We start from the raw sequence: 18,874 nt of genomic DNA on the forward strand, positions 1-18,874 counted from the left end.
CGTTGGTGATGGGGACATCTGTGTGTGTGTGTGTGTGTGTGTGTGTGTGTTGGGGAGGGGGCTAGCCACCAAGTCATCCTCAAGGTTGGAGCACAAACGGCGAGTGTCTGATGAATGCATCGCACCTTCCCGCTCCCCTCATGAGAGTTTTCTTCCTCATATCCACCCATCACCTCTTCTCCCCTGTGTATCGGGTCATCGTAACGTTGACCGAATATTCAGAGGTTGTTTAATCACGAGATGCCCAAAGGTAGAATGCACCACTTGTCACTTTATTCTCTTTCTTCTTCTATTGTGCTTCCATAAAGAAAACGGACTTCACCTTTCTTTAAAGAAGTGATGCCAGCCTCAGCCCCCCCCCCCCCCCCCCCCCCACCCGCTGAAGCATGTGTGTGTGTGCGTGTCTGTGATATCAAAAAAGACCTTTCATCCATTTTAGATGAGATGCAGATGACTCATTATGCTTGGCCTGACATCAAGACCACTTGGCGGAGACGCTGCAAACGCTGGAAAACGATCCATTTAATCCCACTGATATGAATGGCAGAGCGCTAACAGGGCCCGCAGTGGTGAGAGAGTGAGACAGGTATGAGCGGAGATACTTCAGTGTCACTCTGAGGGAAGAGGGCTTAATGTGTGTGAAGGCTGGGAAAAGTGAGGAGGGGGAGGGAGGGGTGAGGCCTAGTCAGCAGACAAGAGACCTCTAGAGAAGAGAAGAGGAGGATTTAAAGACACAAAGTGCAGGGTTTTGATCTCTCAAGATTGAGACCAGGATGATACAACAGGGTTTTTGTCGCCACCTTACTTTGAGTTGAACATTAAGAGACGAGTTGAACTGGCTTGTGTTGCCCCCTAAAGACATCCGGCGGATTTCTGTTTAGCTTGGCCCATAATGGCTTGTTTTCTTCACAGCCTCTGTTGTTTACAGCAGCCAGAAATTATTACATGTAAATTTTAAATTGATGTAAAAAAACAATAAAAACATCAGTTGAAGATTAGGACCGAATGGGAGAAATGGGGTCAGTCGCTTCGGACTGGAAACGAGACGGCGAGAGATACAGAGAGGAAGGTCCTACAGGACAGATGCTATGAGGGCCGCTGGTCACCAGAGCCAGGGCCACAGCAGTGGCCCACAAGCATGCTCTACATTTGATCAGACTGCTGTTTGATCTGCAAGGCCGCCCCCCCTCCCTCAAGACCCACTCTACATTCCCCTATCTCTCACACACACACACACACACACACACACACACACACACACACACACACACACACACACACACACACACACACACACACACACACACACACACACACACACACACACACACACACACACACACACACACACACACACACACACACACGTCCATTGCACTCATCAGAGCTGCTAAGCTGCCAGGATCTTGAAAGCATCAACATCAGCATCAAGACTTCCACATCACTCTGCTCTCACCCTGGTTCTAATACCAAGCAAGTGGAGGGGCGGCGAACATTGTCAGCGGCGATCACCCTGCTAACAGACAGGACGGCTTGTTTGCAGGGAGAGATGCCGGAGACTTTTGAACTGAGTGGCAACAGTGGGAAAAGTAAAGGGGGGAGATGGATTTTGGAGCGGATCCACAAATCCAACAAATGGAGTGAAACACTAGTGTATGCCTGCGTAGCGATGTCATCGGTCACGATCACAGAACCAAATGACACAGTAAACCGGCAAGAGGCAAAAGTCTGACATTTGATAGCATTTATTAATCCTGTGACCCCCCGGTGGAGTAATACACAAAAATGGTGAACCACAAATGTTTTTTTTGTTTTTGAAACAATTAGAAATGTGCATTAAGAGCCTGCTTTGATTGTACCTGATCAGGATTATACCCCCAGATCGTTTCAGAGACAATGACATTCATCACCATTATGAACATCATTGTCTATGAAAAGATCTGAGGGTACAATCCTGATCAGGTACACAGAGTTTAATCATGACGTAAATCCAAGCAACAGCAGACTAAAGCAGAAACCGAACCCACATCAAGATGTAACTGCACACAGTTTTTTCGTGACACCAACATTTCATCAAAATGCTTCATAGCTCAATGTAAATCAGATATGAATAAATGATTAGACACAGTGGTTAAATTAGTAGCTAATGAACACTATTAGGATACATACATAATTTTTCTATGTGTAAATTGAACATGAGAAGTGTGGCCTTGATGTCTGTGACCTTCCTTGTCGTGTGCAGAGCGATCATTGTAGACGCTGCCCTGTGATCACGCTGATGTCAAACTTCTGCGCTTTGCCTTTTTTATGACCTTTCGCGCAATTAACAGTTGCAAAACATTAGGGTTGCTGTTGCCTCACAAGTACTCAATCAAGTCAGTGTTTTGCCGGCGCTGAGTGGTGTTTGTCTGTGTTAGTGACAAATGACTGCAGCCCTTCCCACCGTTGACAGCTGCCCCAGAGCAGCGATGCTATCTTCAGCTCCTCAGCCTGCTTCTACAATTACTACTGGCCCCTCTGGCCCCGGGGGCCTCGAACACCAGGCTACACTGTGGAACCTGCGACACACACACGCACGCACGCACGCACGCACGCACGCACGCACGCACGCACGCACACACACACACACACACACACACACACACACACACACACACACCTCTTTTCATTTGTACAACAGGCTCAGAGGCAGTTTTACACATGTATTCATTCGTGTAGACACCAAACACAAATAGTGAAGTGTGTAATGCCTACACGCAGAAGAATGCTGGTCCCCGAAAAAAAAAGAAAAAAAAGAAAAACCCAGCACAGTTGATAGTCTACGTAATAATTGAGGTCAGACTTCTTCAATATGTAAAAATGGCCTTTACTGTCATGGACAGAATCATCATTCATGTAAAATAATGTAATAATTCAGAATAATACCTTTACATATATGATATAAATGATTTCGACTCAGATCCATTTCCGGAATTTCATTTAACTGCACAACAATCAACCGCGGTCCTTTGGCCACACAGCGGAGCATTTGACTGGGACATGACCCCGGACTGGTTCCTTTCCCCACCACACACCTGGTTATTTTATCTCCCCCTGCACCTATTGTTGGCCCTAAGTGAGGCTGGCTTGGCTGCTTGGCTGGCGGTTGACCCCGGTCACAACAATGCATACCTGTGGCTCTCAGCAGCGCTGTGTAATTGTCTCTACAAGTGGGGGCCATTTTTTTTCTTCCAGTCGGCCCCCCGAGGGCAGAGCGCTCCACACTTATCCATCACTCAGTCACTCGGCCGCTACAGGAAGTAGTTAACATGGAGCGACCTCTGGGATGGCGACCAACCGTTGGCAGGGTGGGGGTGCAGTGGAGTTTTTTTTTTTTTTTTTTGTGGAGAGACAGAACATTAGCCGTCACTTCGTCACCCGGAGTGACATCACTCAGTCAGCCAGTCCATCAATCAATTTGTCGTCAAAGCCGTTTGCTCTGGCTAATCCGGCGACTACCTTTGAAGTTTAAAGAAAAACAGAGAGCGCATGAGGCAGCTGGCCAAAAAATAATTGACTAGACCTGACACAAAGGCTTCCTTGTAGAGCGCGAGGCAAAGCACACGTATCAGAAACTGAAAAATCTCGTCTTGTCACTAAAGTCCACGTCCATTGTCTTATATCAGGTTCGGCTCTGTGAGACTGTACTTGTGGTGTTGCTGTAATGCAAAGTAGGGATAATGTTGAATTTTTAGCGTGTAACATTGAACACAAAGTACAGTGGAGTCAACTAAATTAACGGGATGCATAAGCTGTCAACCGTGAATGACTGCGACGTTTCATCGCCGCCCCGCTCATACTCGACAGACAGCGACTGACAGATCCGCGTCGTCTACAGAGCCGCGCCGCTGCACGGTTACAAATAACAGGAACAAAATAGAACACTCCCCAAGTACGACCACAAAAAGCAATGGTGCAGTTAATACTGTATATCACTGTTGATTGATGTTGTGTCCAGCGAGGATTTGAGACGAAATGCGTTCAAACAAGATTTGAATCCCACGGAAGTAGTTTGTAAAAAGGTAAACAGTCGATCCCGGAAAAACCTGTTCCTCCACTTGTGAAGATTTGACCGGGGAGAAATCACTATTGCTCCATAGTCCTGTTTTCATTTCATACATTTGTTTGCTTCTGTTGTAACATTCCAGGAAAAACAAATGTTTGCCGCCGAGGGAGATTAACGAGAAAATATTTTTTAAAAGTTCCCGTGATTGACAGAGCCCGATGCAGTGAAACGGACTCACAAAAAACATTCAAATATTTGGAATTATTTGTTACCATTATAGTACTGTGCATGTAAGCCCTCTCTGACCTTAGTGTGGTGTCGATGCTGATTTACCTGGCAGTGATCTACATCACTAGATGTTTGTCCATTGCCGTCCCATTTATCTGGAGGACATAAGACAGAGATTGTCGGGAGGGGATACTTCAGAGCGCGGTAACTCACCTCCACCACAGTGGGACAGGAAAGAGAGTCATGCTCGCCTGGGCAGGCAAGGTTTAAGGTCAGGTCAAAAACATTAGCAGGAACACAATAAATCAACATTCAGACTGAAACACACACATATACAAGTAAGAAGAAACCTCTGGACCCGCCATGGGAACGTTATCCACCAGCGATACAATAAATGGCGGAGAAAAAGGCACACAATGAAGAGGAACGCAGGTTATTGGATAAAACACAGTTGTTGTTTTTTTTTTTTAATCGCTGCCATTCCTATTGCTTCAGACAGACAAGCTGTGGCGCGGGGAGCACAGAGTGATTCAAACGAGCCGAAGCTACCGCCGATCTACAAACACATCTCTCTGACAACAACAAACAACAGAGGCGCAGCAAAAGAAGGAGCAAAAACAGCGTTTGGCAACCATTAACATCTTGGAAAAAACCTCTGAAGTAAAAAAAAAAAAAAAAGGAGTGCATTCTGCATTTTTAATAGTAAACAGCGTCTCTACTTCATCATGAACTAGATAGAGGAGGAAATCAAACGCGGAGGGCTGCCACACTGCTTTGACGTTGGCCCCCTTTTCCACCCTTTTTAGCTTTTTTGAAAGTGGATTTTGTCAGAAGCGCCGGATCTCTCTCTCTCTCTCTCTCTCTCTCTCTCTCTCCCCCTCACTTTCTAGGATGGCCTGCAGCATTACAGGGGAATGTGGTGCTGTACACACTTTAAGAGTAATTAAAAGCGATTGAACAGCTGTAATTATGAGAAACGGCGGTTGTGTTCCAGGTCATTCTATCAGTGTTGCCTTTCATCAGAGCAGAGGCAGAGGGGCCCCGCTGCTAGTCTCTGTTTCTCCATATGCACATCTTCAAGAACAAACAACTGGCAGGCTGCCTACAGGCTCACACACACTATCGCGTTCACACACACACACACACACACACACACACAAACACACAAGCCTTCGCGAATGCGAATGTGCAAAAAAACACACAGGCTTGCGATTGATCACATGTATATTCACATGGCTAAGAGCACGCACGCGCACACACACGCGCGCACACACACACACACACACACACACACACACACACACACACACACACACACACACACACACACACACACACACACACACACACACACACACACACACACACACACACACACACACACACACACACACACACACACACACACACACACACACACACACACACTCTGCCAAGCATTAATATGGCACAAGCGCACTTTCAACAGAATACAACAAATTCTTCATGTTCTCCACTGGGTGACATTCATAACTTTTCTTCCTTTATCATAATCTTTCTTTGGTCTCGTCAGGCTCATTCCCCTTTTCTGAACACAATAAACAGGATTACACTATACAATACCATTAAGCAAAGTGCGTTTTTCTTCATCCTATATACTGTATTATAACACTGTGTGACAAAACGAAAGCATATATGTGTACTCTACTGGGACTACTGAGTGGAGTCGTTCTACTGATAAAAAGCATGATTGGGTTACATGAGATTAAGTGACAGAGTACACCGAAATAATAAATAGTTGCACAATGTATGCTAACACTGAAATACAGGTTCCACGTATGTTTCGTTAGACCGCTGTGGCACTAGGAGCTTGTCGCTAAGCTTGCGTTGTTAGCATGTTACGGAGGCTCTATTCTGGTTCTATCGCGGCCGTCTGGTTCCCTTCGAGCCCAATCCAACAAGCCCGGGCGGCTGAGACGCCAGGCGTCGGCTGGGGTAGCGGCGGGTGGAGTAGGGGGGATGTGATGTGGATGCCCCAATCAAAAGAAACCCAATCTTGATGTGATCACAACGGAGGTGTCGTCAGTGGTCTGTCCCCTCAGCTAATATGGGGGGCCCTTCAGAAAAGCTGGTGTTTTTTTTTCTCTCTCGTCTTTCTTTCTTTCTCACCTCATCTGTCCATCCTTCACATCCTGTTCAAGGATAAAATAGAAAGAGAAGAAAGCAATGATCAAAATATGTCTATTCAATCGTGTGCTGTGAAGGGGAAAACTTGCTGTTGATGCATTTTAAGTAACTAAATAAAGTTGATTAAGGTCAAGCTCTCTTTTTTCAATCCTTACAAAACAATTAGTTTGATTTAATTCAGACCTGTGTACATGAATGTGTATGAAATAAACTAAACACAACACAAAAAGGATACAGTCTGTTTTTAAAGTGAGTCTTAAGCCCAGAGTACGGGATATGTATGTATACGACGTGTGCATAAGCAAGTTTCCACAGTCCAACATGGAGGGCCCACCTCCACAGGAGTGACTCCACTCTGTTGATGATGTCGGCCAGATCAAAGGGCAGCGGCATGTCGGGGTCATCCACACCCCAGAAGGGTCGGTCCACCGGGGCCTCCTCGGGGGGCAATGTCTGGGCCAGGCTCGAGTGGCACCTGAGGCGACAGGACACAGGAAACAAACGCACCCATTAACTCCTCCCTCCAATCAAAACCAACTGGCCCATCAGCACGAGGACACACGTCCAATGTCACTCACAAAACCTTTCGCCAGCACTTTAAAGTTTTTGAGATGTGGATACGACTGCCCTGGTAACTTTTTCTGACCTTTGCCATACCACATCAAATCCATACGAAGCTTGAAAAAACAACAAACTTTTTCGTGAGTGTGTGTCTGTGTGTGTTTTAACTCAAGCCTAAACATACAGTGGGTGTTTGTGTGTTTGACCAGGTGGCAGTCGACTTTTGTGTTTCCTCTCCTTTTTATGACTCCTAATAAGAAACCTCCAGGATATGAGAGTGTGCCTGTGTGCACACAGGAGACCGGGAGGGATTTAAATTTCTGACCACAAAGGTTTCAAATGTTGTTTTTATCTTTTGTTTTTTGGTATTTAAAGTATTGATCTTTGTGCAACTTGCACTTCCCTGTTTTGGCAATACTGTTTTATAAATATTCAAAACCGTAAAAGCTCAGTGAGATGAGTGGAAGTGGGACAGTGCCAGAAAGCGATGTGTCAGGACAGTGTTTCTAAAGTCATAAATGGCTGCCGCAGCGCCGCGCTGATGAGGAACCGTGATATCATGTATCATGATTAATGCCCCATTCATCTCACACACACACTGCAGGATGCTTTCCAAAGAACATCAGTCTCCGTTGCTGCGATCCTGACAGAGCAGTGAGAAATCCAGCCTTTTCATGTCACTGCGTGATTTTTTTACATGATTAATAATCCGGGGTTAGCTGTAATTTCGACACTGCTTGGATCTCCCCACAGACCTCAGCCACATCTTTTGTCAGACCAGTGTAAATATTTACTGCCGTGACTCGGTGTTACTCTCTGCTGTCATTGTAAATCTGCCCTCCCTCTGCCTCTTGACAGACGAGAGTGACCCTCGACCTGGGGGTGCAAGAGGGAGAGGTGGAGGACGGCGTTTGTATGTCATGTGTGTAGAGTATGTTCCTGTGAGTGGTGGCCCAAGATTTTCCTTCTAGAGCCACGAGGCCAGTTACGCTCCCCACTCAGTCGTTATGCCAGGGTCGGTCTTGTCACATCCCTTCACCTCTATCTACAACCTAAAAAACCTCCAACAACCCCTCAAACAACCACACACACAACCACACAACCACACACACACACACACACACACACACACACACACACACACACACACACACACACACACACACACACACACACACACACACACACACACACACACACACACACACACACACACACACACACACACACACACACACACACACACACACACACACACACACACACACACACTCTGCCAAGCATTAATATGGCACAAGCGCACTTTCAACAGAATACAACAAATTCTTCATGTTCTCCACTGGGTGACATTCATAACTTTTCTTCCTTTATCATAATCTTTCTTTGGTCTCGTCAGGCTCATTCCCCTTTTCTGAACACAATAAACAGGATTACACTATACAATACCATTAAGCAAAGTGCGTTTTTCTTCATCCTATATACTGTATTATAACACTGTGTGACAAAACGAAAGCATATATGTGTACTCTACTGGGACTACTGAGTGGAGTCGTTCTACTGATAAAAAGCATGATTGGGTTACATGAGATTAAGTGACAGAGTACACCGAAATAATAAATAGTTGCACAATGTATGCTAACACTGAAATACAGGTTCCACGTATGTTTCGTTAGAACCACCACCACCTTGTGGCCAGAGACTGAAGGAGGGGACGGAGAGGGCACAGGGAGCCATAGAAAAGGATATGGGGGTCGGTTATGGATGAGCAGAGGGGGTGTTAAGGTTGTCAGGGGACAGCCGGGGGCTGCCACAATTTGTGGTTATATATTTTCACCGGAGCCACTTAATGTTCGACTGGCTCTCAGCCTAAGTGCTGCATTTTGGTGCGGTTAGTCCTTTAAAGAGCCTCCGCATTACGGTGGTGAGAAGCAGCATTAACATCCACTGTTCCAATATATCTTCTGCTCTCTGGATCAGGGCCTGATAATAGCATCTGTTAACATGCACTAAGTACCATTATGTAGCACATCACTTCATAAATAATACGATTAGGCGACCTTGGGGCTTTGCGACGAGCCGTGTGTTTAAATGTTCTCATCATTTATTTAGGGTGCGAATTAAAGGAAGCGCCACTTCAGAGAAGGAGGACGACACGGCTGGCATACATATCTACAGTGTGTGTGAAAGAGAGAGAGAGGGAGAGAAAGAGAGAGAGAGAGAGAGAGAGAGAGAGAGAGAGAGAGAAAGAGAAAACGTACCCAGACAGCAAACACTTTCTCACACACTCACACACACACGTGCGCACGCACACACAGTGTGGTTCTGCTGACATCAGCTCGAGGAAACCATAGGCCAAGGGGAACCCGGGCCTTTGATTTGGTCTGATTAAGTTTTCATGCAGTAGAGCTGTGAGAGAAAACACTCGCCCCGCTTCTCCCGTCCCGATTCATTATGAAAGGCTACATGCCATAAAAAACCTGACCAGCTGCCGTCAACAGCGCTGCCACGTTTATCTAACGGGGGATCTCGCAGCATTGGCTTGCAAATGGAAGACCCCTGGTTTAGCAGCGATATAAAAGATATCGAGACTGGACGACTATCAAAGATAATATAGTGCAGGTAATTCAGCACACACGTTTACACAATCTACCACTGTTCACAGAGAACCGTCCCTTGACTGCTAAAATGGAACCAAACAAAAAAGTCAATATCAAGCGAGGTGCCTTAAGCTCTCCAGGGCTCCGGCTAGAAATTCAGCGTAAGCCACAGTGGCGTACAAACATGGCTCACCAAAAAGACTTTCCCATGGCAGAGCGGCCCACCTTAAAGTTAAGAGGTGTGTGTGGGAGGTGCAGGAGGAAGAGAACAGGTTTGTGAGTCCAGCCTGTTCCAATGGATTAACCCCAGACAGATATGGTCCTAACTATCCCATCTGGCGCTCGGTCAAGAGAGATTGGCAATACAATCACTCATTTCAATTTGCCCTGAAACCTTATAGCCTGGCAGGCCCCCACTCAAATGGTATGCTAATGTGAAAGGTATCTAGGATTCTATCGCCTCTATTCCACAGAGGCCTCTCCCTCCACGCAGCACAGTGTACTTGAACTGCAGCTGGGGCGGGAGCTCCGTGGCCCCTCGCTGCAGTAAGGGGCCGGAGCCCCCTTTGCGCTCAAACTAACCACTTTAGCTAAAGTGAGTGTTAATTATGGACAGGCAAAGCAGTCAATAAAAGGTTAATGTAAAAGTCAAAGGATAAATTCCTTTAAGCATTGCATCATTCCACCATCTCCGCGACCAACACACTGCTCGCAGGTCTCCTAATCAATACGTTTTACTGTAATGCGCTCCCCATCGATTTCCCTCTCCCCCTGCTCCACGGTCCGGGCTCCATCACTTGGTTAAAGAAAGGAAGGGGAGAGGGAAAGCGAGGTAGGGGAAGGGGGGAGAGAAACGAGTAAATAAAATGATTAACCTCGGTTTCACTTTGTTGTTTCACTCTTCGTCTCTCTCTGAAAGGCTTGTTTAGGAGAGTGCCCGGTGGTCCAATATCACCGCCATCATCGCCATCCAACGCATCGCAATCATCAGCATCATCAGTCCACTAAATCTCGGGCCGCGGTGTAATTGTGCAGCAGTACACTCAAGCAGGGCAATACATTAAAAGACCCTCTGCTCTTAACAGGGTGGAAATCCGCCTAATAGACAACATCAGTGCTTCCGACTCATGCAATTACACTGATAAATGCACAATTGTGTCAGACCAAGTGAAAAAGAACACCGGCGAGCGTAGATGGGAGACAACCCTTATTGCATTATTGCTACAGGAGGTCATTTGCAACCACGTGGGACTAGTCAGTCTGGACTGCTCGACTCGGGACACCGTCTCAGTTCCAGGGTGGAGTCTGGTCTTGATGAAAGATCACTTATTTGGAAGTGATTTACAGAGGACGTCTTTCCTAAGCTTGACTTGGTTCAACAATTTCACTTACGAGCAGGACATCTTTCCATTGGTGCATTAATGTGGAACATTTGTCCTTTGAATGTTAACTGTGTGAAAATACTACTGCAAAGTCTTAAACAATACTTTTATTGGCCATTCGTCACATCCACTCTGTTAAAAAGTCCACGGAATCTTACTTACAAATGTAGCCAATAAACTCTGTTTATATCTCAATGGTTTGAAGAAATAAATCTTTTGGATGGCATAATATTTGAGTACGACATAACTCAGACTAAAACCTTAACCTAATAGATGACTAATTTCCATATCTCCTAAGCGTTTTGTAAATTTTTCTCTACCAACAAAAAGTGGGTAAAATAATTAATAACACATTTATTTGACACACTTCATGTTTACAGTGTGAACATGGGTGCTGCACTGGGAATCATTTCCAAAGTATGTGGCCTGCCCTATATGCATTAACTCAACCAGACCAAATAAACAAAGCCTGAGTAAAGATACAATGGTGCAAAGCATCAATCAATCATCCATATTAACTTTGAGATGTATTATATGTCTGCGCCGATCAAGGGAGGCAAAATACCTCAGATCACCTGCTCCCTCATGCTCTGGCTGCGCTTCATTTGACTCTCCGCAAACCTGTCCAGGTGTGAATTTTTATGGGTTTGGCAACCCGAGAGCCTGATACTGAGAATGCAATCAAACAAGTCATGAAAAAAACTGGCATGTGTCTCATAAATCAGCCTGCCCCTGAAGGTAAGGCATGCGATCACGTCCCAAGGAGAAGAAAAGAAAGGAGTATATTATCCGTGTACATTCTGTATCTATGCAATGTTGTGTGAGGAATGAGCGATTGAGCACATCTGTCTTTGTATGTCATGCAGTCGTATAATGGGTGAGACAGACACAGATAGCATTAATCTACATACTTATCTTTCAACTGTGTTGTGCAAGATATTAGTGATGTCACGCAGAGGGCAGTGTAACAGGGAGACTTTCGGAACAAGGCCCGACCTGTGAGGTGTTGCGCCTTTGGATCTCCACCTACACCGCCAAAGACTCCAAAGGTCCTGTGAACTCCCAGGTCTGTTCTCATTAGAGCCCGGGGAGTGCGTCAGATCCCCACCCACCATCTCTCGACTACCATTATCCCAATCACTGCCACATTCAGCGATAAATGTAAAGTGCTGCAGAATGTGAGCCAGCCAGCCAGAGAGCGTGGGCAGGGCCGCGTCGTAACCGTTTCCTCAGGATCAATCAAATGCTATTGTGTCTGCAGACAGCTGCTGACTGTACACTTTTTGAGTGTGAGGTGGGCAATTGTGGAGAAAGAAACAGAGAGGGAAGGGGGTGGGGGCGGTGGGGCGTCATCAAATGCATGACATATGTTCCTTTCATTTTGATTCCCTCTAAGGAGCCTGGGCTAATAAAACTAACATCTGATGCACTCTTTTTTCCCTTTAATTAATGGTTGTGGAAACCACACGAAAATGCATTAGCAAGGGGGGGTGGGGGTGAGATGGGTCCTGCTCGGGGCTTTCAGCACTCTCCCCCACGTGCCACCATGTAGCTGCTGCTTCTGGAAACAATAATTCTGCCAGGGAGCATGGGTACCTTTGGGTGGGGCAGCCCCTTCCTCAGACTCTGTGAGGTCTCCCTTGCCAGCTGCAGTCTGGGCTGTTCATTAAACCACATGAAACAAATAAGGCTCATTATATAAGGCATCTCCAGCCAGTCGGGGAATGCTGGATCCCACGAGTTTGCATTGGGACCGCGCGCTGTACTCAGAGGTAGTCGGGCAGAGACGGCGAGGGTTAATCTTACCTGCACTGCCTCACACCCTGAGTGTTTGATGTGGCCCGGCTGACAGCACAGTCTCGGGCAGGGTGAACCAGATGTAACAGGAAAAACACACACAAGGCTAGGTAGCCTCTAAATAGCCTTCATAATTGGAGGCAATAAAACACCACTGCAGACTGGAAGTGCAAAGGAGGCAAGCCCCTGAACTACAACTACTGCTCTCAAAAACCAGGTGGACGTCCATTAGGTGCTTAACAGCGTAACAAATTACCAAACACCCTGGCCTGCTCCTTCGCCTCCTTGGGCTACGGGATGGAATGTGGCCTAATGTCAACACAGGCGCAAAATTTACGAGCGGACAACTATTGTTCAAATGCAATCAGGTTCTAATAAAAAAAAAAAAAAGAGGCAGGAAAAGGACAAACACATAGGGCCCTCCTGGCCATTTACTCTTCCGACAAGGAGTAGGGATACAGATCACCCCCTAAGGCTCTGGATCTGTGTGTGTTGGTGTGTACGTCTGAGGGAGAAAGAGTCGAGAGAGAGAATGAGAGAATGCGTGTGTGTGTGTGTGTGTGTGTGTGTGTGTGTGTGTGTGTGTGTGTGTGCTCCAGGCTGACTGGTGAGGAATGACGGTTGCTGGGGTTTTTGGCCTACTAGCCACCTGTGCCAGGCTAAAGGCTAGTTCAACAGAAGCAGCTGGCTTGAAGGAAAAGTGTACAAAAAAGGAAACGCAAAACTAACGTTTACCCTGGGCCCTGCCTGTGACACCCCAAGGACAACACTAAGCAGGGGCGGACGTCTAGCTCAACACAACAACCCTCTCCATCATCGTCCCAAACGATCCACACGTGGCCAAATACCAGAGTGAAACATATTGATATATACAGGCAAAACTAATTACAGTTGGTCGTGAGGAGTTTTTTCCTGATGACGCTGTTTATTTATAAAGCCCAGGGGAGAGAATGGAGCAATAAGAGGACTTGATGGCAGGGGTAGAGAGGTTATGAGCCTGCGAGTGTTTGCTCTTTTTTTCCCGCAGCGCAACAGTCGAAGGCTGTAAATCTGCTGTTTGGGAATCAAGAAGAGGGTTAGTGCGGCTTTGGGAGCACTAACTTTTTAGCTTTCCAGGGGGATGGCACGCCGTTGCTGTGAAAACTTGTTGTTCTGAGGGTGTTCTTGTAAAACGATCATTTTTGACCCTCATTCCTCCCCTCCATCGTGTGCCCGCCCCTCCCTCCTGGGCAAGCACCAGTGCCCTGTGGGCATCATCTGAACAGTGCAATAAAGCTGGGTGATGGATGAGGCTCGCCTCGACAGCTATACAGCCAAGCCATTGGACAAGATCTGACCCCGGTCACATGATAAGGTCGATCCAGCACGGGCACAATTCCCACCTGTCTTCAGGTGACAATAGCTGGGTCAAGCTGGCCCAGCTAATTATAGCCTATTGTAACGTCAATTGCCTGGTTACAAGTCATCCTTCTGGCCCCCAAGGGATGCGGTGTTATGTTCTGAGGCTTTTGTGTAAAGTAAAACCGAGAGAAAGAAGCTTGAAACTGTTGCACAACAGATATTGGGTTGCAGAGACGTGTTCATTAAACTGCTCGACACAAACTTGAAACACAGAACTTGCTGTTCCCTCAACACAAAGCATGGACGCAAACAAGCAACTCTTTTCGAGAACCGGAGACGGCGGCGCTCTGCTGTCCTTTGAATGAATATGAATCTGTGTTCAAACGGCATGAAGAAATGTCTCCTCATTGTTGACATCGCTTGTCACAATGAGCGCAAGAGGCCCAGTGGTACACGCCCACTGGAACGGGCCATAAATCTTAAACCTCATTAACCTGCACTGGTCCAGGCCCGGGCCAAAACACTATGTTCAGCACAGACAAGACGTTCGAGTCACAGCGACAAACAGCATATATATCATATCACAGTAGTAATGAAAATGTTATTGTTTATAGAAGACGTTTACATATTAAAAAAGAAAACCACGTCATTTCAAAAATCAAAATGTGTCCACAAAACAACAACAACTCAGATCTCAGATAAATATCACAGTTGGTGTCTTTATTTTGTTAACCCTGTGAATGTGCAAACAGAGGAGTGGCATGCATTAGGAGAAGATGTTCACATTCCAACATGAGCATCTGTCAACAAATTAAACTGCCATTACTCACTCTGTTTATAGTCTTTTGAAAATCCTGTACTTGGTCTAGAGCAACTCACTGTATAAGTTGCACTTTCAAAGACTCATTAGTTTTGGGGTTTTTTTGGTTAACAAATCAAAGGAAAAGTCCAAAACACAAAAGTTCCTTGTCCAAGACTGAGCGATGCCTGTGGTGTTTGTAACACAGCATGGGGGAGGGTGTGCGTGTGTGCGTGTGTGTGTATGCATTAATGTGTACACATGTATACTGTGCGTCCACGCCGGAGGAGCACTTTCCGCCAGTTGTTTAAACTTCAGCATCACCTGGTGCACCTGCTGCGTGAAACAGGAGTTTTGCTTCACCCTATTAAGTAAATAGTTTAATTACAGGGTCTCGGCATTTAAAATGCTGTGAACAGCCAGCAATTTGTTTGGAAGAGGCTCGGCCCTAAGGCGCTCCACCGAACAGGACGCAAAGAGTGCACACAGCGTGCCAGGGAACGCAGCATAATTGTTTGTGTGTGTGTGTGTATGTAAGAGTACATACAGTAAATACCTTCCAATGCAGATGTGTTGCTATGTGTGTCAGTTGTGTAGGTGTGTGCCGATCGCTCAGTAAAAGTTGTTCTGAGAGGTGGATAAAAGCTGTTTGTGATCTGACAGGTGCTTCATAGTGTTCTGTTTATATATAATATCAGGACTTGATGCAATAACTGTATTACCAGCATCATTGTGGAACCCATTCCTTTGTCTTTAGTGCCACAGGCATTGTTTGTATTGATAATGATGTGAGTTAAGTACTGGGCGGTGTTCACTGTATAGTCAAGGCAAAGTAAGAAAAGGGACACAGGCTCAGCTTGTTTGCCAAATGGACAAAACAAAAGCAAGCAGAGCTCCACGTCATAAAAACAGGGGGAATTACAACAGACGTGGTTACAGGGATCAGCTCTCTTCATCAGCTCCGTGTCTTAATGACTTTTTCTCACACATCAAACACCGCTTCTCTGCACTAACCCATCCTGGCAAGGCCGCTTTTTGACTAAATTCTCCACGGTTACTGCTGATCCAGGGTCAGCTGTGGGGAGTAAGAGCGGGATAACCTCTTTCTGAGCCCCCGAGAAGCGCAGATGGCTGCGCGCGAGCTGCGGTCCAAGAGCGAGCTTACAACTCAATCACTTTGGCCACATCTCCAAGTCCACAGTTTAACCCCCTCCGATGTCAGCCAAGGTCACAGATGCACACTTGAGAGGCAAAAAGAGCCAGGAGTGAAGTGCTGCCAGAGTCGAAGGAATTAGATCCGGGCTGAGAGGCCCTCATCTGGCTAAGCCTGGTAAGCAGCAAGACTAACAGGCTGAGGCACGGTGGTTTGGGTTCGCAGATACACACTTGCACACACAGCCGTGCCTGTAAGTTTGCAAGCAAATGGACAAACACACAAATAAGGGGGTGAACACACACTTATATAGTCACACACACACACACACACTCATACACACACGCACGAACACGGAAGGACTCCGAGGGCTACAGATGGTGCGCCGTGGGCCTGGTGACTGGGGCTCTGAACGAGATAGTTTCAGATCCAGTGCAGCGGCTGCCACCCTGCACCGGGGCTCTGGGGTTGGGGCGGAAGACAAAGAACAGCGGAAGGAGTGTGCGAGGGGAGTGGAGGAGCGGGCGGTGGTTCGGCAGCTTTCCCCACATGGGAGCCCCGAACATTTTAGAGTACAACGTCAACATGTCACTGTCCATTCGTCCCTTTGCCGTAATGCCCGTGTCCCTCCCCTGTGTCTCTGCCTGTACCAGCGCAAGCACACACGACGCACAAATGCACAAACACTAACACGCAAACACACTCTGGGAGCCGGCGGCCACTTCAGCCATAATTCTGCCTGACTTCCACTGTCTGACTGGCAGGAGACGGGGAGGGTGAGGACAACAAGCTGTGAATACGGGAAGAGACAGAAAATCATTGAGAACCTTGCCTTTATGAATCTTTGATGAGGGTGAGTGGGGGTTAGCGGGGGCTTTGCCTCTGGTTAAATCAGAGCGTAGCATGTGTGGTGTGTGTATGACTGCCAACAGAGGTTGAGATAAACAGGGCCTGGGCCGGGCCCAGACAACTGCAGACCCTGCAGTCGGGAACATTTGTCCCAGCAATTAGTCCCTGTCCTCCCTGTTCATGTTGCAGGTAAATGGTATTGGTAGCTGGCGAAGCAGCTGCAGCTTTGGGTGTCGAAGGAGCTGGGATGGGGCGGAAGGTTAAAAGGTAATGGCAGGTCTTTGTGAGCAAGTCGAAGGCATCTTCCAAAATGCTCACACTTCCGCATATTTACCACATCTTAATGTGGAGTTTCCGATTATGTTGACATTTACGATGAAACTACTTCAGAGCTTTTTTCATAAAGTGCTTACACTATGTGGGCTATCTGCTGTATTCATGCAAGTCAAGAATCAATAGAAAGCAGCTGTCAGTGAAAAAGATGTCTTGCACTCAGAAAGTTGTGAACCTATTTCTCAGTCTACTTTTGATATCTTTGAAGGTGCCTGTTCCATTCAGTCAAACTCCCGGCCCCCGAAAGCGTTTCGCTTCTAATGGCTGACACGGCTGGTAATGGCCTCCATTTCTCATCCGAGAGCGGACGGGGTTTAACATACACTAACAAGTATGGCCCTTTGCCATGATAAATGGCATGCAACTATGTGCGACAACAAACACAAACAATATGACGAGTGGGTATTATGCTGTCCTACACTGCAGATTTCTAATTAACAATGATAAAGCATGTTGCAATGTCTTGTAAAGAGATACAAGTTGCAATTACAGCGTGGGAAGCTGGATTGCAAACACGCACTTGTGGTATTTCTTCAATCATTGTTCATTGTTTTACCTTCACACCTGTTCCACTAAGGACACACAAAAAAAGAAAAAAAACTGACGATGACTCAGAGGGTGTTTTAATTAAAAATACAAGACATGTTACAACCCTCCCTCACATCGCAGGAACTGCTTTTTAATAAATGTCAAGCAGGTGCCAATTTTCTCCTCAACACCGGTTGGGTTATGTTACGAAACAAGCAGAGCTGCATAGTAGCTTTATCTCATCTGCCACCTGTGACAGCCCAGAACTCAGAGTCCTTCAGGAAGCTCAGCTCATGTTAATGTGTCACCGATGAAGCCTTTTGAAGACTCGATTCATCCATCTGTCGGTGAGCACAGAGGCAGCGCTGACTTCCGTTCATATTAGGAGCTTGGCAAAGAGATGAACTGTCTTGTCTTGAGCTGATCAAGAGTCGCCTAGGCTTCCATCTACATCTGTCAGGTTCAAACTTAACACTTCACTACACATGTTGATTTCATAAAGCAAAGTACAGGCACAATTTCAAGCTGCTGTTTGGGCTCATCTACTTTAGGCTTGGATTACGGCAGAATTTGTGTTTCCTGGGATCCTGAGATGACGGCGGTGGATTGATTGACACCTTGAGTGCCTTTTCTCACAGCTTGTAGAACTGCCATTACCGTGAACTCGTGGCTTCCTGCAGCCTCAGGAGGAGACAACGGAGAACTATGCCAGGTTTGGGTTGGGCCGTCTATCGGGTGTAAGACTGAGTCTAACAGTGCCCCCTGATGGCTCATACATGCTTTGTGCAAGGGGACGGTACAGGTGACGGGACTGTTGTGGCTACAAAAAGTAATGCGGAGGAAACAACGTCACCTGGCATCAAATGGAGCTTGTGTCCATCCTTTGTTTGCAGGCGACGAGAGGTGGAAAGAACAGTACTTAGCAGAGCAGCTAACCTGTGGCCTTATCTGCTGGGCAAATCAATAGCAGTGTCTGAGAGCAGAGCAGATTGTGCTTTGGGGGGGTGGCTGGAGGGGCTACCCCCCGGGCCCCTCATGGGGGGTACCTGCCTGTCTGTTCGCCCTCCATCTCTTCTGCCTCAGTGCTCCCATCCT

At 46.7% G+C, this 18,874-nt stretch overlaps 1 protein-coding gene across 1 annotated transcript in view; it reads right to left on the reverse strand.

Annotated features, from left to right (window-relative positions):
• Nucleotides 1-4,706: 4,706 nt before the first annotated feature.
• The window catches only part of fto (FTO alpha-ketoglutarate dependent dioxygenase), a 118,624-nt gene continuing 104,456 nt past the window's right edge, over nucleotides 4,707-18,874 (reverse strand). Inside the window, exons 10-11 of the mRNA XM_035628963.2 lie at nucleotides 6,774-6,914; nucleotides 4,707-6,444 (exon numbers count right to left, since the gene is read on the reverse strand). Coding sequence (XP_035484856.1) covers nucleotides 6,438-6,444; nucleotides 6,774-6,914 — 148 coding nt within the window. The 3' untranslated portion in view covers nucleotides 4,707-6,437. The remainder of the gene's footprint in view (nucleotides 6,445-6,773; nucleotides 6,915-18,874) is intronic.

The sequence above is a fragment of the Scophthalmus maximus genome, chromosome 4 (genome assembly GCF_022379125.1).
Source record: "Scophthalmus maximus strain ysfricsl-2021 chromosome 4, ASM2237912v1, whole genome shotgun sequence".
Lineage (NCBI taxonomy): Eukaryota > Metazoa > Chordata > Actinopteri > Pleuronectiformes > Scophthalmidae > Scophthalmus > Scophthalmus maximus.